We start from the raw sequence: 26,860 nt of genomic DNA on the forward strand, positions 1-26,860 counted from the left end.
GGCTGAAAGACCAAATGTCTATTGCAAATAAACATTACCAAATGATAGCAGCAGCGCCCTCCTTGACAAAAAAGAGAGGTGTGGCAATCCTAGCTAGAAGGTCCCTGGACATTTCAAGTGTACAACATTTAGCTGATCCCAATGGCAGATGTTTGATAGTTGTATGCATTATCAACCAACAGCATTATACGTTGATGAACCTTTACTCCCCTAATACCAATCAAAACCTGTTTCTGAGGCAGGCTTTTGACCAACTGCAAAACTGTAAACAGGGCATTGTCATCATTGGTGGGGACTTCAATAGTGTGCTAGACCCGGATAAGGATAGATTACCACGAATAAATGCGCTCCCCACTCAGTACCGCAAGGCGGTCCTCAAGAAATCGCAAACATTTTCCAAATTATTAGCACAATACAACCTGTATGATGTGTGGAGAGTGCATAACCCCACCATGTTAGATTTCTCATACTACTCCCCTCACCATAAAACGTATACTAGGATTGACCTTTTTTTGACCCACCCCCAAACGCTGAATGTCATCTCGAACTGTTTAATTAGGAATACAACGTGGACGGATCATTCACTAGTTACATTCACTCTACAAGAACGATATCAGTTTACTACTCGGCCCCCGTGGCGGCTTAATAACTCTTTGCTGAACGACAAAAATATCCACAATCACATAGAAAACAATTTAACTGAATATTTCTCCCACAACGATAGCACGGACACAGCAGACCTAACACTTTGGTGCGCCCATAAGGCAGTGCTACGAGGCCATCTAATCAGTTTAGCCACCCACAAATCAAAAGTTGCGAATGCTAAGCAGGCCCAGCTACTTAAACGAATACATGACTTAGAGCAGGAAAAAAGATTGTCCCCCTCCCCTGAGACTATAGACCTCTTAAATAAACTCAAAGAGGAGGTGAACTTACTCATCCTTAGTAAATGCCAAAACCAATTAATAAAACTTAAAAGTACCCACTATGCTATGGGTAATAGGGCGACTGCCATTCTTAAAAGGAAACTTATCACCCAACAGACACGATACAGAATAGCAAAGATACAGACGCCCACTCAGGAAACCAAAATAAATCCTACTGATATAGCAGATGCGTTTGCTCGATTCTATAGTGATTTGTATAATCTGAAAGACGACCTCTCTATAGCAGAACCCCTTGAGGCTGATATTAAATCTTTCCTACTATCATTACATCTACCTTGCCTTCAAGCCTCTGATATTTCCACTTTATCGGGGCCCCTTAGAATGGAGGAAGTCCTACAAGAGATAAAAAATTTACCACAAAATAAAGCTCCGGGCCCAGATGGCTTTACTAACAGGTATTATAGGTCCTTTGCTGCAACTCTCGCCCCATACCTTACTAGGGCCCTGAATGCTGCAGCCACTGCAGGACAGTTTCCCCAAGAAATGCTACAGTCGTATATTTCCACTATACCTAAACCAGGCAAAGACAACACCAAATGTGCGAACTATCGCCCTATATCACTACTGAATAGTGACCTTAAGATTTACGCATCCATACTAGCAAAACGCCTGCAGACGGCTTTGCCTCATTTGATAAATACAGATCAGACGGGCTTCGTTAAGGGTCGTCAGTTGTATGACAACACTAGACGGCTTATTAATATGATCCACCGCATACATGAGCAAAAGATTCCCTCCATATTATTGGCATTAGACGCTGAAAAGGCGTTCGACCGCGTGAATTGGACCTACTTGAAGCTAGTCTTGGAAGGTTTTGGTGTTCCTAGTTTATTCTCCAAGGCTATCATGGCCCTTTACTCTGGCCCAACAGCTCAGGTGAATGTCAATGGTTTCTTATCTCGAGCCTTCCCCTTGACAAACGGTACTAGACAGGGTTGCCCGCTGTCGCCTCTCATCTATATTTTAAGTATTGAACCACTGGCCCAAGCCATAAGGAATTCTCAAAACATTCAGGGGGTAAAGATAGGCCCTCAAGACCATAAGGTCCTATTGTTTGCGGATGATATTGCATTATTGTTAACTAACCCTGATATTGCGTTGCAGGAATTGTTTGACTTGATTGGTCATTTTGGCAAGTTGACTTATTATAAACTCAATGTTGTTAAGACCCAAGCATTGCCCATACTTATGCCTGGGCTGGACATTGACAAACTGAAGCATCGCTACGACTTGGATTGGTGTTCCAATGCGATTCACTACTTGGGTGTGGAAATATCGGCTGACCCAGCGCAGCTTTATAAGCATAATTTCGCTCCCATGCTGAAAGACACTCTGATGACCCTCAATACATGGAAGACGACTTATGTCTCTTGGTTGGGACGGTTGAATGCAATTAAAATGCTTATAGTACCCAAGATTCTGTACAAATTTAGGGTTTTGCCCATCCCATTGTACAATGCATTTTTTCAACAGTTACAGAGACTGTTAATGTCCTTTGTTTGGAATCATCGGAAGCCGAGGATCCCACGTTCAGTAATGTTTACCAGCAAAAGAAAAGCTGGATTAGCTTGCCCGAATCTGCAGGCCTATTATAGGGCCACTATCTTAGACCAATTGGCTGACTGGCACTTACCTCAAGGGTCAAAAAAGTGGGTGGACATGGAACATTGGCTCTATAAATCTCTCTTTGGTCATACTGGCCTGTCCCACATTTGGACCTTTGGAAAGCACCATTACTCAAGTTTGGAACACTCGCCTCTACCACTTAAAGCCACATTGACAACTTGGTATACGGTTAAGACCAACCGGCACCTGAGCAATCCGCTTTCGATGCTGGCGCCCATATCCATTCTCAGCGAGGTGATACCAGATCTGTACTTACAGCCGTGGCTTCACCATGGCATCACAAAGATTGGGGACCTCTATGACCACAACGGTTTAAAACTCTTTTCCAACTTGACAACACAATATATGGACTACCGAACGCCCAACTGTATACATTCCTTCGGCTACAGCACTACTTAAGAGCAAACAAATGGCTGAGTGCACATCAACCAACCAGTTTCGAACTTAAGTGTTGGAACACCAGGAGGACCAAGAAAGGTACCTCTACCATTTATAACATACTGGTGCAATCCCTCACAGGCCAACCATTGTCGGCTAAAGCAGCATGGGAAAGGGACTTGAACATATCAATAGATACGGAGAGGTGGGAATATCTGTTCAAGCAGACATCCAAATTCTCTAGGGCGCTCAACCACCATGAACTGACCGCTAAAATAATGTACCGTTGGTACATGACCCCGGAAAAAATACATAAGGCCTTCCCCTGGGTACCGAATACCTGCTGGAGATGCCTAACGGGAGTAGGAACCCTGCTACACGTGTGGTGGGATTGCCCTATGGCTCAAACATACTGGACCACAGTTAACCGACTTATTACAGAAATCACGGGAATAGCCCATATACTATCACCAGAAATGGCCTTATTGGGTCACTTTACGCAGAGAATGGACAAAAACGAAAAAAGGGCAACCATTCAACTACTACTAGCTAGCAGAAGTTTATTAGCAAGACACTGGAAGAAGCCCACACTCCCTACAGCTAAAGAAATAAAACAAGAAGTGGAACGCATACAGCTATACGAAAGAACTGTCATGTGGACCGCCTGATTAGGCGGGCAACAGCTTGCTTTCACGACACAGTGAACACTTGCTCACCTATTCATGCAGAATAGCCGCGTAAGCCAGTACTCCATCCCTCCCCCCTCCCTCTCTCCCCTACTCTCATCTTCTTTTTTCCTTTCTTCCTCTATACAGAAATGTTGTTATAAATACCAAAAAATGTTAATAAAAAAAAAAAAAAAAAAAAATGATGACTAAGTGAACTGAACTGAACTAAACTGAAATATACTCACCTCTCAATCCTTCTTTTAGTCAAACATATAGGAAAAATAAAGCAATAGCGTTTTTTTAAATCTCTCTAAAGCGCTGCTTCTCAGAATATACATAGAGCCATTGGCATAAAGGAAGACTGCTGTTATCTGCTAGGAAAGGGAAGAGAAATATTGTGTCAAGTGCACTGAGACATAATCTGTTAACTTCTCCGAAGTGTATGGGGCCCATTAACTAAGGGTCAAAGTGAATTTTCGAATTCAAAAACTTCGAATTTCTAAGTAATTTTTGGGTACTTCGACCATCAAATAGGCCAAAATTCTATTTGAATTGAAAAAACGTAGACTTCGAAAATCGAAGTACTGTCTCTCTAAAAAACTTCGACTTCGTCACTTCGTCACTTCGCCACCTTAAACCTTTCCAGAATTGCTGTTTAGCCTATGGGGGACCTCCTATAACCTGGCTAACTTTTGAGTATTCAAAGTATTTTTTTGTAAAATCGTTCGATTCGAACGATTTAATCGATCGATCAAATGATTTTTACTTTGATAGAAAAAACGACCATTTTCGATCGAAAAAATACTTCGATTATCGAAGTATCAAATTCGATGGTCGAATTTCGAAGCTTTTTAAATTCGAAATCGACCCTTAGTAAATGTGCCCCTATGTGTTATTTATTGATTTCAGTTAAATGTAAACACTGATCATTTTGATGAGAGTATCCATTACCTGCCACTTTTGTCAGCTGTAACCCATGATATACTTTAACTAAAGGGCTTACTATTTCTGGTAATCAGCACCTAAAACATGCTGGTATGAACATGAGAAATACTAATTATATTTTTCTTGTGTGATCTTTGTAGTATTAGATACAGATGACCAACTTTTTACGTTACAACTACTCATTTACCTGCTACCTCCCTGCAATTGTGATACACTACACAGGCTGTTGCAGTTCCTGTCTACCGTTGCCAACCATGCAGATGACACAATGGACAAAGGTGGACAAGAGGTAAGCTGTGCCAAAACTGATCAAAATACAACATAGTTTAGTTTCCAATGCAAAATGAACCTACTGTATGTGTTAGTGATGAAGCAAGCTGTATTGATTCAATAAAAGTTGTATATAGTGGAGTTAAAAGTTGTGCATCTTTTATTATGAAGGGTGGAAATTGTTTTTTTTTGTGTAGAGAACAAGTTCTAATAGAACTTGAAAGCTTTTCATATAAAGGTGAACATACATTTGTTTATTGACTTCCAAACCACAGGGTAGGCATAAACAGTGGTTTAAGGCCAGCATGGTGGGGACCATGATAAGTGACACAGTTTACCAAAAAAAGTGCAATAATTTGCAATTATTGTTTAATAAAAGTTCTATCTTATATGACTTCTACTAATGTTTCCAAGACAAGCATTAACCCTAAACACACGCCAGTTGAAATTATCAGCCAACTTAATTTTTTATTTGATCTGATTACGGGTCAAATCAAAAATTATGTTTTTTAAAATGTATAGTTTAGGCAACTATTGAACATTGTTTGTGTAGGGAACATTTCACATATCATTAGATATAGAAATAAATACAATGTCAGCAACCTTGACTTGGGTGCCATCAACTTCTTTTGACTTTACTTTTCCAGGCATAAGGTCTTAGGCTTTTATGACTATGTAAGATGCATATCTACATACAAATAATAGAGTTTGCTACACAAAACAATATGATTAAAATGACTGCTGAACAAAGCTGGTATAGCCAATAAAAATGTTTTCATCAGCATTCTTTTCATGTTTTACTATGTCTTTCTTATGTGATTTTTACCAGATTACTGGGAACAAAATGACATCATTAAACCTTGCCACAATATTTGGGCCTAATCTGTTGCACAAGCAGAAATCGTCCGACAAAGAGTTTACAGTTCAGAGTACTGCCCGCGCAGAGGAAAGTACAATAATTATTGCAGTTGTACAAAAGATGATTGAGAACTTTGAAAACCTTTTTATGGTAAGTGTGTTTATATAGGTTGAATATTGAATCTTTGTTCATATGTTAATGGCAGCCTTGCTGTAACTTCTTGGAGTATAGATAAGAATGCAAAAATGTAACTGTTTTAGAGTGTTATAAGATGTACAGCAATAAACTTATTTTCATAATACCATTATAAGATCAAATCTGTATGCCATAATTAGTGGTCTGGGGAAGGCATATTTGGTTGCTATATGTTATTAAAGCTAGAGAGACATAGTGCCAGTTATTACCTTAAAGGAACAGTTCAGTGTAAAAATAAAAACTGGGCAAATAGATAGGCTGTGCAAAATAAAAAATGTTTCTAATATAGTTAGTTAGCCAAAAATGTAATGTATAAAGGCTGGATTGACTGGATGTCTAATTTAACAGAACAGAACCCAACTCTGCGTTAGTTAGCGACTTCAAGGTGGGCCACATGGGACATAACTGCTCAGCATTAAACTCAGATTCAAAAGTTACAGTTATGACATGTGTCCCCCCCAAGTCACTGATTGGTTACTGCCTGGTAACTAATCAGTGGAAACCAAGAGAGCTGAAAAGCAGGAAGTAGTGTTCCGTTAGATATCAAGAGTCAAGTCAAGAGTGAGTTTAGTGTCATTTCATCCATATACGTTTGTACAGTACACAGTGAAACAAAACAATGTTCCTCTAGGACCATGGTGCTACACACAACATAGATGTACCGAACAAAAGACAAAAAGTGCTAGTGCAAAAATATGCAACTCCTGCAAGACAGGACAGCATAGTGCAGGGACAGGACAATACCGTGCACACTCAGCAGATGTAATATGTTTAGTAAATAATGCTAAACATCAGACATGATGGCAGTATCATTATGATATGATAGTAGTAAGAACATGATAAAGAACATGATAAAGTGCAGAAGTGCTCATAGAGAACAATTGTATCCAATGGCTATTTATTTATACAATGGCATACAGTGGCTGTGTAACGTTGTGGTATATAGTAAGGTCAGATGGAGTGTGTGTGTGAGAGATCTGTCCGGTCCCTGAGTATTCAGGAGCCTTATGGCTTGGGGGAAGAAACTGTTACACAGTTTGGTAGTGAGGGCCCTAATGCTTCGGTACCTTTTTCCAGATGGCAGCAGTGTGAGGGGTGTGTTGAATCAGCCACAATGCTGGTGGCTTTACGGATGCAGCGAGTGTAAATGTCCATGATGGAAGGAAGAGAGACACCTATGATCTCCTCTGCTGTCTTCACTATCCTCTGTAGGGTCTTGCGCTCCATGAAAGTGCAGTTCCCAGCCTAGACAGTGATACACCTGCTCAGGATGCTCTCGATAGTCCCTCTGTAGAAGGTTTTGAATATGGATGGTGGGAGATGGGATTTCCTCAGCTTGTGCAGGAAGTAGAGGTGCTGTTGGGCTTTCTTGGCTAAGTAGTTGGTGTTTTGGGAGGTTCGATGTACAGTGGCAGGTGGTCACTCCTAGTCTTCCTAAAGTCAACAACCATCTCTTTTGTTTTGTCTTCATTGAGAGACAGGTTGTTGGCTCTGCACCAGTCTGTTAACCGTTGCACCTCCTCTCTGTATGGTGACTCATCATTATAGCTGATGAGACCCATCACGTTTGTGTCATCAGCGAACTTTATGATGTGATTTGCGGTGTGCGTGGCTGCACAGTCATGCGTCAGTAGAGTGAACAGTAGAGGACTAAGCACACAGCCTTGAGGGGCTCCGGTGCTCAGTGTGGTGGTTCTGGAGATGATGATTCCAATCCTGACTGACTGAGGTCTGTGGGTCAGGAAGTCCAGAACCCAACTGCAGAGGGAGGTGTTCAGTCCAAGCTCAGCTTTTCTATCAGATGCTGAGGAATGATAGTGTTGAATGCTGAACTGAAGTCTATGAACAGCATTCGAACGTAGGTGTCTTTTTTGTCCAGGTGAGAGGGGGCCAGATGGAGGGTGGTGGCTATTGCATCTGTTGAGCGATTTTGACAGTATGCGAACTGTAGGTGGTCCAGTGCTGGTGGCAGCAGGGTTTTGATGTGTTTCTTGACAAGCTTCTCAAAACACTTCATGATGATGGGGGTGAGTGCCACAGGATGGTAGTCGTTGAGGCAGGACACTGATGACTTCTTCGGCACGGGGACAATGGTGGTGGTTTTGAAGCACTTTGGGACAGTGGAGGTGATCAGGGAGATGTTAAAGATGTCAGTGAAAACATCTGCCAGCTGATCTGCACATTCTCTTAGCACTCTGCCAGGAATATTATCTGGTCCTGCAGCCTTCCGTGGGTTTACTCTTTCTAGAGTCATCCTCACGTCAGCCACCGTCAGACGCAGTGCCTCGTCACTAGACAGAGTGATGGTCTTCCTCATTCCTGTATTGTTCTGTGCTTCAAACTGTGCATAGAAGTCGTTCAGCGCATCTGCAACGGAGGCGTCACTGTCTAACTATATTAGAAACATTTTTTATTTTGCACAGCCTATCTATTTTCCCTCAGGATCAAAATATCAATGAGACATCTGCCATTGACTTCTTCATGAACTTGGCAGGTCTGAGTTGGAGTACTTTTTTATTTGAACTTTTAACACCATCGGGTTTAGTAAATCACAAAAATTACGAAAAAGTTTTTGTTTTCTACGAAAAATATTTTGGTTTTCCCCTTTAAAATTCCAAACAGAAAAAATTGGACTTTGATAAATATCCCCCTTAATCATAGAGCCTATGATTAAATGTCTGAGACATGAAACATGTAAGGCTGCGTCCATATGTACCAAATAAACTTGAATCTTTTTACACGTCTGTTCATTTTCTAATGGAAAAAAAGACATTTGGGTGAGGTGGGTTAAAAGGTTAAGATCCTACCCTAATGCAAGGCACCAAAGTGAGTAATGAAAGGAAGGTACCTGGGACTGTGGGGAGGTGCTGGGAGCAGAGGGAACCCTGGGACTGGCTACATGGTGTGGAAGTATCGGTTGATTGCAGGGCCGCTTCTGCCATGAGGCAAGGTGAAACCCTTGCCTCAGACGGCAGCGAGTGGCCAGTTACAAGGGGCGGCAAAAAGCCACCTCTTGTAACTTTAAGAGCCGAACTTCTGAGTTTTAAACCGGAAATTTGGCTCCGCTAGTGCAAAGGGAGGACTGTCAGAAGTTCCAGGTTTCCCTTAATGCTGTGCCTCAATTGGCACATTTTAGTTGCACTGAAAGAATAGGGTGCACAAGAAAATCATATGACAAACACTGGAAATAAGGCCAGACACTAGAAATGAGATTACAATTACAATTTTTAGCAATTGCATTTGACTTGAGATGAAGTGCATGCACAGATGAGTTAATGTTGGCAAATCAGATGCAATTGTGGTAGATACAGTGCAATTTTGCCAAGAGCATCGCCCTTTTATGACCATCATGAATTTCGCCGAAATTCTGTGAAAACCACTGAACGTGCTGAAAATTACTTTTTTCTCAATGCACTGGATGTGCATGTGCCCTAATGTGCAGAGCTTTAGACATGTAATAACCATTTTTTCCCAGTGATTTGAGATTAGAAAAAACTCTTGGCTTGGATGTCCTAGCTCTTTTATCCAGGAAGGGCTTCTCTCGGTTTCTATTGTTTTTGGCAAAAGAACACACAATTGTATTGGTCTTGCTCTGTAATCTCTTGGGGGCACATTTATCAGAGGTTGAGGTGAATTATCAAATGAGAAAATTCGTATTTCAAGTTATTTTTGTGTACCTCGATTAGGGAATAGTCCAAATTTGTTAGAATTTGCAAAAAAATTAAAAAATTTGAATTTCAAAATTTATCATATACTGTCTCTTTAAAAATTCGAATTCAGCCATTCGCCATATTAAACCTGCCCAATTGCTGTTTTAGACTATGGGGGACCTCCTAGAACCTATTTGGAGTCAATTGGTGGAAAAATCTACATTTTTTTGGGGTAAAACTTAGAATCGAATTAGATCGAAAGCGCTATTCCTTTGATTTGTACGATTCAAATTCGGCCGAATACGGATCTATTCAATCAAAAATGGACCTATTCAACCAAAAAAACTTTGACTTAATTGTTTACCTGTGTACCCATGTGTGCGTGCACATTCAGAATATTTATATGTTAGCATTGCTGCCTTTCAGTGCTGGGGTCCAACGTTCAATTCGTGCCAGGTCACTATCTTCATTCTTCTCCTGTTTTTGATTTAAAGGTTCCTCCTGATTTACAGAATGAAGTTCTCATTAGTCTGCTAGAGACCGACCCAGATGTTGTGGACTATTTGCTAAGAAGGAAGGCTTCCCAATCATCGTAAGTACAATGTTTTTTCTCAATGATTATTTCGCTTTTATGAGCATTAAAGTCATGAAATAATACCAAATGGCAATAAATTAGAAGTTGTGTTAATCTGATTGTTAAAATAATGTTTATTTCTAAAATAACAAGATTTTATTCATTTCAACATATAACATATATTTCAACATATAGCTAGAGGGCAGTAGACAGACACTGAAGAATGGGCAGGTAAAGAACTGGAGCAGGCAACCCCAAACTATGGGTCTGCTTCTCATGTGGGTTCAAAGTGATTGCTAGAGGGGCCTAGTCTTCTAATCCAATCACAGTTGAAATATTGCGGGTTGGTCATGCCAGGTTAATTGTTTTGTATGCAAAATTGCATATGCATTGCAATCTGTTTATTTACTCATTTCTGATAATGAAAAACACAACCTTTGATACAAGGTTGTTATACAATTGTTGTGCCCAGTAATACCTAGCTTGAATATGTCATATAGTTTTCCTGAGTACCTGTCCTATAAGATGACGTACACTTAAAATTATACATTATAGTGTACATTAATTAAAATGTTTTAATGGTTTTACCATTTATATTACCTGTATATCTGATTGCTGCTGAAAACAGTGACAACTGTATCTGTCCATTTCTGTTCTCTGCACTGTTTGTTTGGCCCTTAAAACTATGTAGCAGTGGCTGGCTGATGAACAGACTTGGGGGCAAAGGGCGAAGTGGCTACTGCTAGGGAAAATTTGCCTGAAATACCATGTGAAGGGACATTGCTAATCACCAACAGGCGTAGAGGACAATTCGCTCCTGAAAGGGAGTATCGATAATGAAGTTTTGTGCCCTTTCGCCAGGCAAAAACTATAGTTACTCCACAAATTCACTAAAGTCTGAATTTTCCATTACATTACCCCTTTTGCCAGAGTTTCCTTTGCCATCTCTAATAAAGACTTATATATGACCTATATGTACCAGCCCTATTCAAATTGACCTAAGCAGAATCGTACCAACGACGTTTCGATACACAGAAATGAACATTAGCGAAAGTTAGTGTAGGGATACAGGCCCTATAGAGTTAATCTTTTCACCATTTCCTTGGGTTATTGGGTAGAATCCCTGTTACAAAATAACCTTTACAGTGATAGGTTGAGAGATTTGATGACACTGCTCTGACACACTCCTATATAGTGTGTGCAGGGAGTGGCCTCTCCCTCTTTTGCCTCTGGATGGGATTAGTGATGGGCGAATTTGCGCTGTTTCCCTTCACCGAAATATTCGCGAATTTCGCGCGAAATTTGCGAAATGGCGAAAAATTTGCAAAACTGCCTTTTTTGACGCCGGTGCCCTTTTTTTTGACGCCTGCGCCCGTTTTTGACTCCGGCGTCCGTTTTTTCCGACATCGGCAAAATTTTTTTTTTTTGATGCCAGCAAATTTTTGCCGCCAATTTTCACGTAAATTCGCCGCGAATTCTCGCCTGGCGAATTAATTCGCCCATCACTAGATGTGATTCCAGCTGGATGTGCTCAGGGGGACTGAGTGCAATAGGCCCAGAAGAAGGCATGTGTCCAAGTCGGGGACCAGGTAACCCTGTGAATGAGGAACAGATATACTAGGGCAGACTTGTCATAGTCTCTCTAGGAGAGAAAGGCAGATAGGATAGAGAGAAAAAGCAGCTGAAGCTCCAACAAGGATTTGCAGTAAGGGAGTAGCTTCCCAGAGGCTCTGTGTGTTGCCTCCAGTCAGGGACCTCAGTGAAGAGGGACTGTAGGGTAGAAGCTACTTTCCTGACAACTTCCAGGAGGGAAAGGTTGTACTGCAATTGCCTGTGTACTCTCTGTGTGAGCCTGCCTTTGTTCAGTGTGAACTCTCAATATGCTGTTTTCCTCAACTCCTGCGTGAGTACTGAAACCTGTCATCATTTGCCCTTTTTGGCATAATAAACCGTTCCTGATTGTTAAGAACCTCCTGGCGCCCAAGTTGTTTTTGTGTGCACAGTAGCCTGGGGGGGATGTAGTTGCACAACACCTTAGAGGGAACACTTCCACTTAGCGAAGGCCCTGCCCTGGGTGTAAGTCGCGTGTTACCCATGCTCTAGTGTTCTAGCTGGTGAATTAACCCCGAGTGGCCCAAATAGGTGTTACATTAGCATACTAGCAAAACTTCGCTAGTGTTCGGCTGCTGAAGTGCAACTTCACACATGATGAATTGGCTTATGTGCTGCCAATTAACGACTGACAAAGTGGCGCTAAGTGTGGTGAAGCCTTCCGAAGCGAAAATTCGCCCTTTAGTGAATTTGCCCCTTGAAAGGAGAATTGATTTTCTACATTGTTTCAAGAGCCAGAGTCAGGGAACAGAAAGGCATAAACCAATACTACTTTTAGTTACAATTACATTTACACATATTAAAAAGTTGCTTTGCATTATATATTTTTTCAGCATTCATAAAAAAAAAGTTTTGGGGTGCACATCCCTAGAACAAACTGTAGCACATACAACTGCAGAGCTTCCCTGTATCCTGCATGGAGGTTTGGCATAAGCGGAACACCATATACAGTATATATGTAAGAGTTGAGTGATCTCTGTGCTGCTTTTATACAGAATAATAACGACCTACCTGCTAAGGCTATATCACTCAAATGAAAAATTACATAGCACGGAGTTCGAGTCCATCATTATTACAGTAATTTCCCTTTTTTCTTTCCTTCCTTCCTTCCCTCTTTCCCTCCCTCCTTCCTTTCTGTCATCTATCTGCCAGATACTCATATTCATGTGTCACTACTTTCTTGTGTAGTGTAACACTGAGGGGTAAACCCTTTTTTGTAGGTTCTGTTTAGGCTACCATTGCATAGATAATCTGAGAAATGCTCTCCTGTTATTCACTTCTTGCAAAACGGTTGTACTTTTTACACAGGACTTCAACTGACAGGTGCAGGAAGATCAGGCGAATAAATATATAGGCAAATTTATCACATAAAACAACAACTTATAATACAGAGCTTTCCTGATTGCTCGCTGGGCGGTACAATAAATACAGTGGATTTGAGTATAATCCCTACACACAGTATAGATGTTCTGAGATACACATCAAGTCAAATCCTGTAACGTAGCAACAGATTTCTTAAATAAAATTTCGTGGAATGAGTCACAACGCCCACAATTTGATGAATGTCAAAAAGACCAAAGAAAGCGTTCAGGGAATCATAAATGATTCATAGCCAACAACAAAGTTATACAAAATGTATCACAACTTTATACAAAACACCATGGAGGCAGATTGTTCTGTACATGGAATTGGGTTCTGCATAATTTTTCAAGGGAACTGAATGCATAAATTCTTATTGTGCATAAACATCATTTCAGTTACATTGAGGGGAGATGGTTCACGAATATGTAAATCTTATTTCCCCCAGTTTACACTTCTGAAATGCAGTAATCTATCCATACATATTAGTCATATCAGTCTATACACAGGTACTTTATGTGACCTTAACATGTTCCAAATATATGATATATATATACTGTATATTCAGATATTTATAGAATATGGAAGAATCAGGACAATTATCAGTGCTCTTGCTACTGACTTTTATGTTTCTCAGAAAACAACCATCCATATATAGAATGTATAGAGCCACAGAATATGCATCCAGCAAGTTCTCAATGACTGTCATTGTGCTGTGAATGTTATTAAACAGAAAGTGTGTCTTCATTATAAGGCACACAAGTGCTTCCTCTGTAATCTTATTGATAATAATGGTGCTTTGGTAGGTACGGTAACAATAATGCCGGTGTTACCTACCGTAACCTGGAAGGAATGCAGCCACCCCCGCCAACATATACTTTCATTAACCTCTAACAAAAACCCCTAAATATAGCAGTCATACTGCAGACAGCATTTTTCTAAAATTTGCCAATGAATATGAACATTCACAGGCATTTTTTTGAAATGATTTAGACATCTGTAGCCAACATATTCTGCAGCAGTGCTTAATAGAATGGTTTATACAAAAAACATACAAATGACAAACAAATACTGACTTATACAAGAGGTAAATAGGGTTCTGCTCAATAGATTGCATTATACATTTAATTTATTTTTTTATTTTACAGTTATTGGGGTAAAAAAAGGCGTAAATAGAGTCCATGTAAGCTCAGTGGAAGTTTATTGCATTGTATACTTGCAATATATCATTCTTGTAGTCCTAAAGTGACCTCTAGTGGGCATTTTAAAACATTATAAATTTAAGGAAAAACTTTTTACCTTCATAGTGATATTACAATATGAGAGCAAGAATTTGTTGAATGTGAAAGATTTTTTTTTAGATTCTGCACTGCATATAATTGGTAATACATCTTTAAATATTATACCGCTTATTGGTATGAAACTCTTTGTAAAATACTACTGTAAGGGTAATGTCACTTTGACATGTTTCCAGACGTTAAATCAGGAACATTGCATGTGTCTCATTGGCATTTGAAAATCCACCTCTCTCTTCCAGACAACTGCTGACCTTACCAGACATCACTAATACAGAGAAAAAAGTGCAATATAGGGGGGATCTTATCTTGTTCTTCATTTGTTTCTAGGAGCCCTGAGTTGCTAAGATCAGAGTCATCTTTCTCAGTTGAAGGAAGACATTCATCCACAGACTCAAATAAAGCTTCTAGCGGGGATGTTTCTCCGTATGACAATAACTCTCCAGTCCTGTCTGAACGTTCTGCTATTGCAAGGCAAGAAGACAACGTCAATTCAGAGAGGCTCCACAAGACTCCTGAACCACACACACTGGCTGGGCACCTATTGACAAAAACCAGGGATTATTCCACTACACAGTGGTGTAATAAGGGTAAGACTGATATGTCAATAGTTATATTGCAATTTGTTTAAATATATACAGGTATAGGATCCCTTATTCGGAAACCCGATATCCAGAAAGCTCCGAATTACAGAATGGCTGTCCCCCATAGACTCCATTTTATCCAAATAATCCAAAGTTTTAAAAATGATTTCCTTTTTCTCTGTAATAATAAAACAGTACCTTGCACTTGATCCAAACTAAGATATAATTAATCCTTATTGGAAGCAAAACCAGCCTATTGGGTTTATTTAATGTTTAAATAAATTTATAGTAGACTTAAGGCATGAAGAAATTACGGAAAGATCCGTTATCCGGAAAACCCCAGGTCCCGAGCATTATGGATAACAGGTCCCATACCTGTACTGTATATTTTGTCAGTAGCAGTATACACAAAATGTCTCTGTTAGTGACAGGCGAATTTGGGACGTTTCGCCAAAAAATTTGCGCAACGGCGCGGCGTCCATTTTTGACGCCGGCGTCTGTTTTTTTGAAGCCAGCGCAAATTCATTGGCGAAAATGCGCCGGCGTCCAAAAAAACAGACGCCGACGTCCAGAGACAGAAAGGGATGTGCCTTTTTTCGACTGTTAACCACACAATTACTAACTCCTTCCATATTGACTAGATTGGACTTAATTAGTATTGTTTTTTTAAATGATTCTTTTTAAAGTATGTATAAGTTAAATTTACATTTCAAACCCAGTGTGACCTACAGTATATGAGTGTGGGCCCTGCCCTTTAGTGTAAGTTTATTTTACACATTATTAGCACGTGTTCTGGAGTTTTGCCTGGATAAACTAATCAACAAATACAAGGCAAAGAATCAGGCCATATATTGCTCTAAGATCCATATAGTAAAACTTTTTTTATTTTAATGGAAAATAGACAGTTTATGTAAACTGGAAATTGACAAAGGCATGTGACCATTTGCTTTTATATCTAACGTAATGTTTCATGTTTGGTTCCTTTCTTTTTCCAGAAGTTCCAGAGGACAATTTTGATATATGGGGCACCTGGCATTCAACTTTAAAATCTATATCCAAAGATCAAGGAGTGACAGGTATAGCTTAGACCGTGTTTTTTTCTGGACATCTAATGCATTTTAATGGCATCATAGACTTATAAATCTTACACAATTAATATACACGATGAAGGGATCAAAGCCATTACTACATACATGCTGCATTAAAGGCATAAAGTTACTAAGCTTAGTAGCTTTCCTACTTGTTCTTCATCTGTGTGATTGTTTCATAGACCTGTAGAAACGATTGGATATTGTGCCCTGTACACTGGACATGATCCTATTTCCCCTAACAACAAGATTGTATTATCTCTTCATTAGTGATGGGCGAATAAATTCACCTGGCACAAATTCACTGTGAATTTCGTAAAAATGTCAGATTTTCATGATTTTTTTGTGAAAATGTTAGAATTTCAAAAAAAATTCGTGAAAACGTTCAAATTTCACAATTTTTTTTTTCTTTCCAATTTTCCGCAATTTTTTTTTGCGAAAACAGGAGAAATTCACCCATAAATTCTCTTCATGACAAATGCTCCAAAGTTTCACTGGCATCATAAGATACTGTTAGCATCTTCAGGGATGTCAGTCAGTGTTTCTGTTAATTTCCATTTTATTTTACCTAGACATATTTTTCATTAGTAATCATTTTGAGTGCAGTGTAGTTTTATTAGGAGTAAAGGGCTGATTTACTTGTGCGGGAAATGGGGAATATATAACAAATTCACAGCATCATGACTAGATGGTACTTAATACCTGAGAGGTTATCAAAATGGTACCCATCCACTCCCCCAACAGGTTTCAGGGGCTTTGGTCAGATAGACTCCTTTATGCATATATGGTGGCATTGCCCTAAAGCAACTAGACTTTGGTCTAGAATCTATATAATGATCACAAGTGTCACAGGGCTAATACTAAAGAAATGGCTCTTCTAATAACAATATTGCATTGGTTTCTAATTAGTTAGGTTTCATTTTCTTTTCTTCTTTCTTTTTCTTTCCTTTCTTGTTCTTGGGGTTCCTTATAATAGTCCAGAAAGTGCCTAAACTCATTGCTCTAACACACTTGTAGGTGCTTTGTAAAATAATTCTGCAAATTTACAGAATGGATCAGCACACCAAATTTCTTGAACGTGTAAACTTTTATTCCAAGAATGCACGTGCAATAACTGAATAAAAATGTATACAATCAAGTAATATATATTTATATCTCACTGATGCCCTAAGGGTGGAACAATGGCAGAAATGGTGCATCAACCTATGAAACACCAAGGAGCAGATTTAGCATGGGTCGAAGTGAAAATTCTAATTTCGAATTCTAATTTTGAATTTAAAAATATAAAATTTCGAGTTTATTTTAATGTAATTCGACAAGGGAACAGTAAAAATTAGTTAAAATTAGACTTTTGATTGGTCGTTTTTTTTTACAAACTCCCATGAACTCGAAATTCAATCCTTGATAAATCTGCCCCGAACTAATGTGATTTGACTATAAAAAACATCCCACTGTCCAGACATCCTCGCTGTGAGTGTGGAGCTCGCCATTCGTCCAGACTACTCACGTGACCTCCAGTCCCACATCCTGGCATTGGATTCTTTCAACTCTCTCACTACAACGGACTTGATTCAAGGACACAATCTGGATACGTTAAAAGTCTTCACATCCTTTATTTAATCATATATAAAAAGTTGTCAGCATTGGCACAGTGCATATAACACACCACTGACGCGTTTTGTGCCCTTACTAGCAGGCACTTCTTCAGAGTATATAATTGCAATCACAACACGTAACTTTATAGACACCCCTACACCTTGACAAAAAATCTTAAAGGGATATTTAAAGGGGAATATTAAAAGAAGAAGAAAATATGTTCAACAGTATATATCTTCTATATCCCAACATGTCGCCCTTTGCTTTATTTCTACCTTATTTTATTTTCATATTTAAAAGCAATTAGTTAAAAAAGCAGTAGTTATAATAAGTACGTACACATTTTTCATCTCAAGAGATAGTTTTTATACACTCATCATATTATAATACAATGCATATCTTTTAGTGTATATATTTTTTAAATGTATATATTTTTTAAAAAATCTCCTTAAATTATTTCATATCTCCTTATTTTTATTTTTACTTATTTAATTCCATTGTATACATCTATCTCTATACCTCTACTTGTCCAGATAATACTTTATCTCCCAATCTTTATTCAGACCTATCGGTCTCTCCGTTTCTAGGGTGAACATCCACCACACCTCTCTTTTATTTATCAATTTTTCCATATCTCCTTTCCTTTTTCCTAGACTGACTTGTTCTATACCCTGAAATGATATATATTTCTCATTGGCATTATGTACATTTATTAAATGGTCTGCTATTGCCGATGAAATATCTTTCCTTCCTACACACGCCAGATGTTCTAAAATCCTATCTTTCATTCTACGCATCGTTCTCCCCACATATTGACATCCACATTTGCAGGTAGCTAGATAGATTACATTGTTAGTTTGACAGTTTACATAGGATCTACATCCATATTCTTTGCCTGTTGCTTAAGATCAGTAAAGATAGTGTGGAATTTTTGGATATACTGTTTACGCAAGATAATGGTGAGATTCTGACGGATGTATATCGGAAACCTATAAGTAGAAATTCTCTACTAATGAGAACTAGTTGTCACCCGGAGCCGCTTCTGGAGGGTATCCCGATTGGACAATTCCTTAGATTGAGGAGAATTTGTTCCACTTGGGATGCCTTCCAAAGGGGGGCAATGGATTTATGGGATAGACTAGCAGCGAGAGGCTATAGCTCTAAGACATTGAAGAAGGCCTATGAATCTGCTGTGGGAAGAGATGGAGGGGAACTTTTGAGACAGGTAACAGAAAATAAGAGGTTCAAAGGGCGAAAGAAAAATGATGAAAAAAACAATAATGTTTATTTTGTGACAGACTATAGTTGTGAAGCAAGGGACATCAAGAAAATAATTATGAAACATTGGGATTTGATAAGATCGGATCCTTTAATACAAATAGGGAAACCTCAGTTTACATATAGGAAAAATCGATCAATAGCAGGATACATATCTCCAAGTATGCTTCCAGATAAAAAAACAACAGAATACATCTGGTTGGCTCAAGCGATATGGTACGTACAAATGTGGAGCACGGGTATGCAAAGCCTTTGACTATATTAATGTCTCAAAAAAATTCAAAAGTACAGCAATAGGCAAAGAATATGAATGTAGATCCTGTGTAAACTGTCGAACTAACAATGTAATCTATCTAGCTACCTGCAAATGTGGATGTCAATATGTGGGGAGAACGATGCGTGTGTAGGAAGGAAAGATATTTCATCGGCAATAGCAGACCATTTAATAAATGTACATAATGCCAATGAGAAATATATATCATTTCAGGGTATAGAACAAGTCAGTCTAGGAAAAAGGAAAGTAGATATTGAAAAAATTATAAATAAAAGAGAGGTGTGGTGGATGTTCACCCTAGAAACGGAGAGACCGATAGGTCTGAATAAAGATTGGGAGATAAAGTATTATCTGGACAAGTAGAGGTATAGAGATAGATGTATACAATGGAATTAAATAAGTAAAAATAAAAATAAGGAGATATGAAATAATTTAAGGAGATTTTTTAAAAAATATTTACATTTAAAAAATATATACACTAATAGATATGCATTGTATTATAATATGATGAGTGTATAAAAGAACTATCTCTTGAGATGAAAAATGTGAACGTACGTATTATAACTACTGCTTTTTTAACTAATTGCTTTTAAATATGAAAATAAAATAAGGTAGAAATAAAGCAAAGGGCGACATGTTGGGATATAGAAGATATATACTGTTGAACATATTTTCTTCTTCTTTTAATATTCCCCTTTAAATATCCCTTTAAGATTTTTTGTCAAGGTGTAGGGGTGTCTATAAAGTTATGTGTTGTGATTGCAATTATATACTCTGAAGAAGTGCCTGCTAGTAAGGGCACGAAACGCGTCAGTAGTGTGTTATATGCACTGTGCCAATGCTGACAACTTTTTATATATGATTAAATAAAGGATGTGAAGACTTTTAACGTATCCAGATTGTGTCCTTGAATCAAGTCCGTTGTAGTGAGAGCACTGCCCAGACAATACTGCAAAAGTTATTAAAACCTAAATAGTTCAGAACAGAAAGCCCAAGATTATAATGTTTATTTCACCTAACTTATTTTTTAAAAAATTTTTCTTCAACATGAACACATTAAATTGTATTCCTGTGAAGCAGGCGGAACATATTGTGCCATGGTTTTCAATAAAATAAATTGAATATTTATGCAACTGAGTATAAACACGACAGAGTGACTGGAATGACTGAAGCTGAAAGCTTTTCGGCTTAGACATGAAATAATTTAAGCCTATGCAAAATCAAGAAAAAAATGCATTCAGACCCTTTGCCAATTCTCTAACTTTTTTGAATAACAAATCATACATTTGCATGGGCATAACTTCAGGGACTCGAAAAACGTATTACTATCCCCCCCAGCCCATGTGAAATCACACATGAATCACAAGCCACCTAAAGTCTGTTTCCCCTACTGATGTACAGGTCATTTTTTAAAATGTTTTATATTAGAAAAATATCTGAAATATGATACATATGGGATATATTAGCAGCAACCCCATTATGGAAAATGCTCCAAATTAAACCAATGCAATTCCCTAACCTATTTCTCTATTTCAGCAAACAAAATATATAAAATCATATGTTTTCCTTTTACTATGAAATAATAAAACAGTTCTGTGTACTAAATGGTAACTAAGCTGCAGTAATCCATATTGGTGGCAAAATAATAATATTCGGTTTGTTTCAAAGATTTTTAGCAGACATAAGGTATGGTTATCCAAACTGCAAAAGGATCTAGAAATCCCCAGCATTATGGATATTAGTTCCCATAGCTGTATTTGCATAAGTATTTAGTTTCCGTAGTCCCTATACTTTGTAAAGCCACCTTATTCAACATATAACTACAAAGAAACCGGTTTTAGTCTGATATATGTGTATATATACATTATTTTCAGTCTGTTTCTTTTAATTACAGATTCATATGGGAATATCTACGAAAACAACTCATTGCAACAAGGACAGTGTTCTCATTCCCAAGGAAACATTGGTCAAAATTGGCAGCAGTGTAAAAACCCTGTAAAAGAATTAGACAATGGAAAGGCAAATATACGGAGGAGTCAGACATCATCTGCCATTCCTGAGCTCCGATCACACATTCCAGTGACCCGAGTATGCAGCAATCTACAGACTGAGTTAAGCAGAAGAAACGTGGAATATTCTTCAAGATGTGATCAGCACTTAATTACCAGCAATGCTGAGGACATTTCTGGCAAAGATCCATCATTGCCTTGTATCGAGAATAAACCAAGGCCTTTATATCTGCAGCATGCTGATGTCAGTAAAAATGAGGCCCGTCTCCCCCCTCCATACCCAGGCCCAGTAAAACAAAGTGCAGCACAGACTTATCGTTCCTCATTTTTTTCAAATGAGCAGAGTTTGTGGAGATTGCCAAAGTCAGAGACACTTGCTGGGACATCATTGAGTAGGACTCAAGTCACAGAACAAGCTGCTTGTAACAGGCAGACTTCTCAGAAAAACCCAGACAATAACCAGAACAGTAGAAATCTGACAGAACAAAACTGGCAGGACTGGCAGAGAGAGAGGTGGCAAATCTGGGAACTCTTAGCTGCAGATAACCCCGATACTCTCCCAGAAACACTAGTATGATGGACAAAAGTGGACACAAAAGCCATAGTCTTACTTGAGACTAAAGATACAAGAAGGACAGTGAAAATAATGTACCTTTTTATTTTTTTACACTTATTTTTTAACTTTAATTCCTTTGGAACTATTATTTGCATTTATACGTATGCATCACTGCCATGTTGTCTTTTCTTTATCAGTTGCTGCTTACATTAAAGGACATGAGTTCAACATTTTTTATCATGGTGTATGCTAAGAAAGCAGATGAGTAGATTGGTTGTCTTAATGCCTAGACATTCCCTATGTATATTCTTCAGTGGGCTTATCCTATATGCCGTGGGAACAAGCAGTAAACAGTAGTTATGTTTGCGTAGATGAACCAGCGCTATAAGCGTGGGATAGACAGAAAGAAAGTAATAGTATTTCTTAGTTTGTTGTTACACCCTTCTGTGGGGGTTGGAGTTATTTATTAAGCAAGTGCCTGGGTGCCTGTGAATTCAGAGGCACCCAAAACATATGTACACAGAGTGATCGCAGAGCTCAAGTGAGGTGTTATTGCTCAACGACTCTCCTCCACCCTTCCACTTCCAGGCCTGTGGAAAGACAGAACCAGTGGATGCCTACAACGCCTACAAAGGTGGAATAACCATTCTCAATGCAAACAATATTTCTAAACGTTTGTGACTTCATAATTTGATTACACAGACGGCACCACTTTTTTAAAAAATTGGTTGAAGGGCAAGTGAACCCCGCAGGTGAAGGGAAATAGACACTCTGCTTAATAAATAACTCCAAACCCCACAGAAAGGTGTAACAACAAACTAATTAATACTATACTATATAGATTTATTTTTCACTGCACTTGTCTTACCATGATAATTAAGAACTTCTTTATAAATTATGCACATGCTGGTTTCTGTGCTTTTCATTTTTTATTGAAGGGGAAAATGTAATTTTTATACTCAGGTTGTTGGGGAAAGACGTAAATTAAAATGCTATATTGCAGGGGCACTATCAGAGTAGGACTGTAATTTATTCCATGATTTAATTTATACAAGTTAGCATCCAAGAAAGACTGTATATATTTCGATTTTAAGCAAGTACAGTAGGTTGGAAAGTAACTACCACAGCAGATCATAAGAAAAGCTATTAGATAATGGGGTCTTAAGAACAGTCTACATAAATGCATTACAATCGAGTGACGTCTTCCTTGTAACCTAGTGCTTATATACTGTACATGTTGTATATATATATATATATATATATATATATATATATATATATATATATATATATATATATATATATATAAAATTAGAGGGTTAAATAAGGTGTTTATTTGTGGCATCAAGGCATATTACTATAACCTGGTAATACAGGATTGGTAATTCATAACTTGTATGTTGTTTTGATGAATAATCCAACTAGTAAATATGCGTATAATACCTTCCATAATCCGGGGGGGGGGGGCTAATTTATTTGGCCAGAGCAGCTAATGTTGGGAATATTAGGCATATATTTTTCTGTATCAAGGTTATTAAAGGAAAACTATACCCTGGAAAATGTAGGACTTTAAAAATATAGTGCATAAAACAGCTTATATGTAAAACCCTGCTTCATGTAAATAAGCCATTCACATAAAAATATACTTTTAATAGTATGTGCTATTGGGTAATTCTAAAAAGAAAATTCTAATGTTATGAAAAAAAGGCTGCCCCTGTGATCCTATGATTCTAGGTGCACACAAACAACCCATACATAGGTCATACTATCATATATAGTTCATGTCTTTATATGTTGCATAAGTATTCATTTTAGGGGTATAGTTTTCCTTTACAAGTTTCCCTGGTTTTGTGCACAAGGCCCTGTATCTGCCAGTTACCAAAAGTAGATGTTTAATACAGGGTTACATCAGAGATCTGTGGCCCTTTGCATTTTTGTGTATTTCAAATTATAAAAGTAATCCAACTCACCATTTAAATGCTCCAGTGATGCTCATAGACCTTCTGTCCTATTCCTTAACATATGCATACCTATGTCTCTTTAGCTGTTGGTGGCTTTTAGGAGAGCAAATGAAGGGTTGTAGTTAGGGCAACAGTATATAAAGTGGTATGATGAGCATCTTACCATGCTCATGGAATCTCACTGCTTTTCGGGGTCCTACTATGTGCAGGTTCCAGTGCTTTCATCCCTATTTGTCAAACAAGGGAAAGTTGTGCTCAACACTAATTTTTAAAACCATTAGGCAGGGGTGCAATGAGGCTGTGACCACAAAATACTTATACAAATACAAGAGTCCTCTGCACTCAACCCATTATCAATATAAGACATAGACATTTTGTGCATACTACTACTGAAAAATGCCTTACCCTTTAAACAAAACAGGCTTTGTTTGTCCATATATTGCAATATATTTAAGCTGGCCAACTACGTCAAAGTCATCCCATATCTGGCCAGTCCTACGCTTAATTTTCATCTGATTCATTAAGAATTCAATTGCTTAATTATACATTATAATTATATAATTATACATCTTAGTCCCTTTGTAAAATGTATAATTAACAATTGAATTCTTAATGAATCAGATGAAAATTAAGCGTAGGACTGGCCAGATATGGGATGACTTTGACGTAGTTGGCCAGCTTAAATATATTGCAATATATGGACAAACAATCCCTGTGTTGTTTAAAGGGTAAGGCATTTTTTAGTAGCAGTATGCACAAAATGTCTCTGTCTTAAATATATTGATAATGGGTTGAGTGCAGAGGACCTATATATATATATATACACCCGCTGCTTTAGCACTTAGGCCTTCAATCCTCATATTTCAAATACTTTTTACAAAACATGGTACCGCCATTTTGATAGTCGCAAACAGATTGAAACCTTGATCAGAGCTGCCCAGACAAATTTTTCATCAGGCATGATTTTTTTTTTTAAACATCCTTTATTTTCCATTTTCAAAAATGGGGGATACAAAAAGCAAAAAAGGGAAGAGGGTGTAGGATGACAATCTTAAATTAATAATAATCATATTTCAACATGTTCATTTTCATTCTAGACACTTCTTGCAAGCAAGTTAATATCTAAATAACATCACAGCATATAGTCAATAAAATAAAGTATTCCAAATGATACAGTATAATATAATAATAATAATAATAATAACCATCAGACATGAATTAACTGACAACTTGTGTGTCACAGGTGCAACTATTTTAATGCATATACTGTATTTTTCACATATTTGTGAATGTGAAGAATATCCCTTCACAATACAATTTAGATTGAAAATGAAGGATCACAATGTTGTAGATCTACAGTGTTATAGTAGCTGAGTATTGTTCCATTAGCCATTGATCAAAACAGAGAAGTGTAGAGATGAAAGGTATATTGGCTAATTCAGCAGATTACAAAATGCATTCTTTCACAGCTGTTTAGGTATATTTTTTAGGCATTGCTCTGAGCCTGTACCTAAGCTGTCCTGAAAGCTTGCATTTTATAATCTAAGTTAGCTAATAAAGGAATCGTTTACTGTACGCTTTTCTAAAATATTACGGCAGTAAAGAGAGTTTTACTCAGGTCTGTTATTAATTTTTACTCTTTTGTATCAATGAAACATATTTTTATTCAAATCTTTCCGTTTAAAGAGCTTGCTGTTAAAAACAAACGCATGCACATCATTTTCCATATGGCTCACATATTTATCTTCAGTTTTATTGCTAAGGATAGTCTGAAAATGAAACATAAGTATTAATAAATGGTGCCAAAGATTTCAGACAGTTTATGGTAATAAATGACAGTGAGACAGTCCGTTTCTGTCTTGAAATTTGTGAGTTGCCAATCATTATTCCATCAGAATTGTATCATTTGGAACTGGCTGTAGTAATAGCAAGTCAAAGTATCTTAGTTTTTTGATATCTGAAATGTAGATTGTTCTGTAACAAAGACTACATAACCATATTATTTTTATGACTGTTTTTAAATGTTCTAAATGCCAAACAATTGTATCTGTTTCACACATAAACAGTGATGTTATCTTAAACAAGACATACTGCCAAACATTTGTTCTGCACTATGAATTGAGAAATATAATGCTGTATATTATGTGTTGTCTATAATGTAACTGAGATTCAGCTGGTGTTTAAGCCGATATTTTTCTACTCACCATCAATATAGTGTAGCTATAAGTTGCATGCTCTATGGACTTTACTGCAATATCAATGCTCAATCTTTTCTGGGTCAAGCTAGTTTTGTAAATTGTTGTTCTTCTTCAGGATTTATTTTTTGTGTTGGAATTCTTATGTTTTCATGGTTGATCCAGGCGTATGAAAAATATTCTCACTGCTAAAAAAGTATGAATTTGTAACATTTGCTGCTGTACAAGCTTGTGGTATATTGCTGGACAATTTTACTTCAAGCCCTTTCAGTGGCAGAATCAATAAATACTTTTGGTTAGTGCCAGGGAATATGTGCTACAAAAATACTCCAGTATGTAAAGCTAAATTTTTCAGTCTGTGGCTGTACATAGATGCATTAAATGGTGGTTACATCTTTGTATACACTATACCGTTAAAATTGTCAGGCTTAATAAAGAGGAGTATTGTGTATAAAATTTTTCTGCTTGTCCATAAAACTGGCAGTGCCACCTCAGCAGCTGTGATACACGTGTCATGTGAGTGATGCTATTTACAGTATGTGTAGGAGGGTAAAGGTTTTGCTAACCTCTAGGTCGTTTGTTCCCCCTGGGCATAATTTAGACACCTAGATTGGATCCTCAGTTACACAAGGGAAAATGCTTCCTTTGTCCTATGTGAAAATATTCTGCTTGCAGTTCAGTGACTGGCCAGTCACTATAGAAAAGGGTAAAGGGTTTCCTATGCCTCAGTGAATGTGCTAGGCTGGGTCATTTTTCCTATAGGGGAGTTGTTCCCCAGAGCTTATAAAAAGGGATGTTTCTATGTGTTCTGCCTCTGTCCAGTGCACCCATTGGAAATGGGGTGTTGCTGCTAAGGCCTGAGGTGGAGGTAGGCTTCAGTATAGAAGTAAGTGAGAGTCAGGTCAGAAACTGTAATAGGTCACTAAAGGAGTGACGGATGGG

The 26,860-nt window shown here is 37.9% G+C and overlaps 1 protein-coding gene across 2 annotated transcripts in view; it reads left to right on the forward strand.

Moving 5' to 3' along the window:
* The window catches only part of LOC108708949 (rho GTPase-activating protein 6), a 145,512-nt gene extending 121,458 nt beyond the window's left edge, over positions 1–24,054 (forward strand). For both annotated transcript variants that reach the window (XM_041584184.1, XM_041584185.1), the window contains exons 8-13: positions 4,705–4,853; positions 5,664–5,843; positions 10,033–10,130; positions 14,708–14,967; positions 15,957–16,037; positions 21,092–24,054. In XM_041584184.1, coding sequence (XP_041440118.1) covers positions 4,705–4,853; positions 5,664–5,843; positions 10,033–10,130; positions 14,708–14,967; positions 15,957–16,037; positions 21,092–21,783 — 1,460 coding nt within the window. In that variant the 3' untranslated portion in view covers positions 21,784–24,054. The remainder of the gene's footprint in view (positions 1–4,704; positions 4,854–5,663; positions 5,844–10,032; positions 10,131–14,707; positions 14,968–15,956; positions 16,038–21,091) is intronic.
* Positions 24,055–26,860: the final 2,806 nt, after the last annotated feature.

This window comes from Xenopus laevis, chromosome 2S (genome assembly GCF_017654675.1).
Source record: "Xenopus laevis strain J_2021 chromosome 2S, Xenopus_laevis_v10.1, whole genome shotgun sequence".
Classification (NCBI taxonomy): Eukaryota; Metazoa; Chordata; class Amphibia; order Anura; family Pipidae; genus Xenopus; species Xenopus laevis.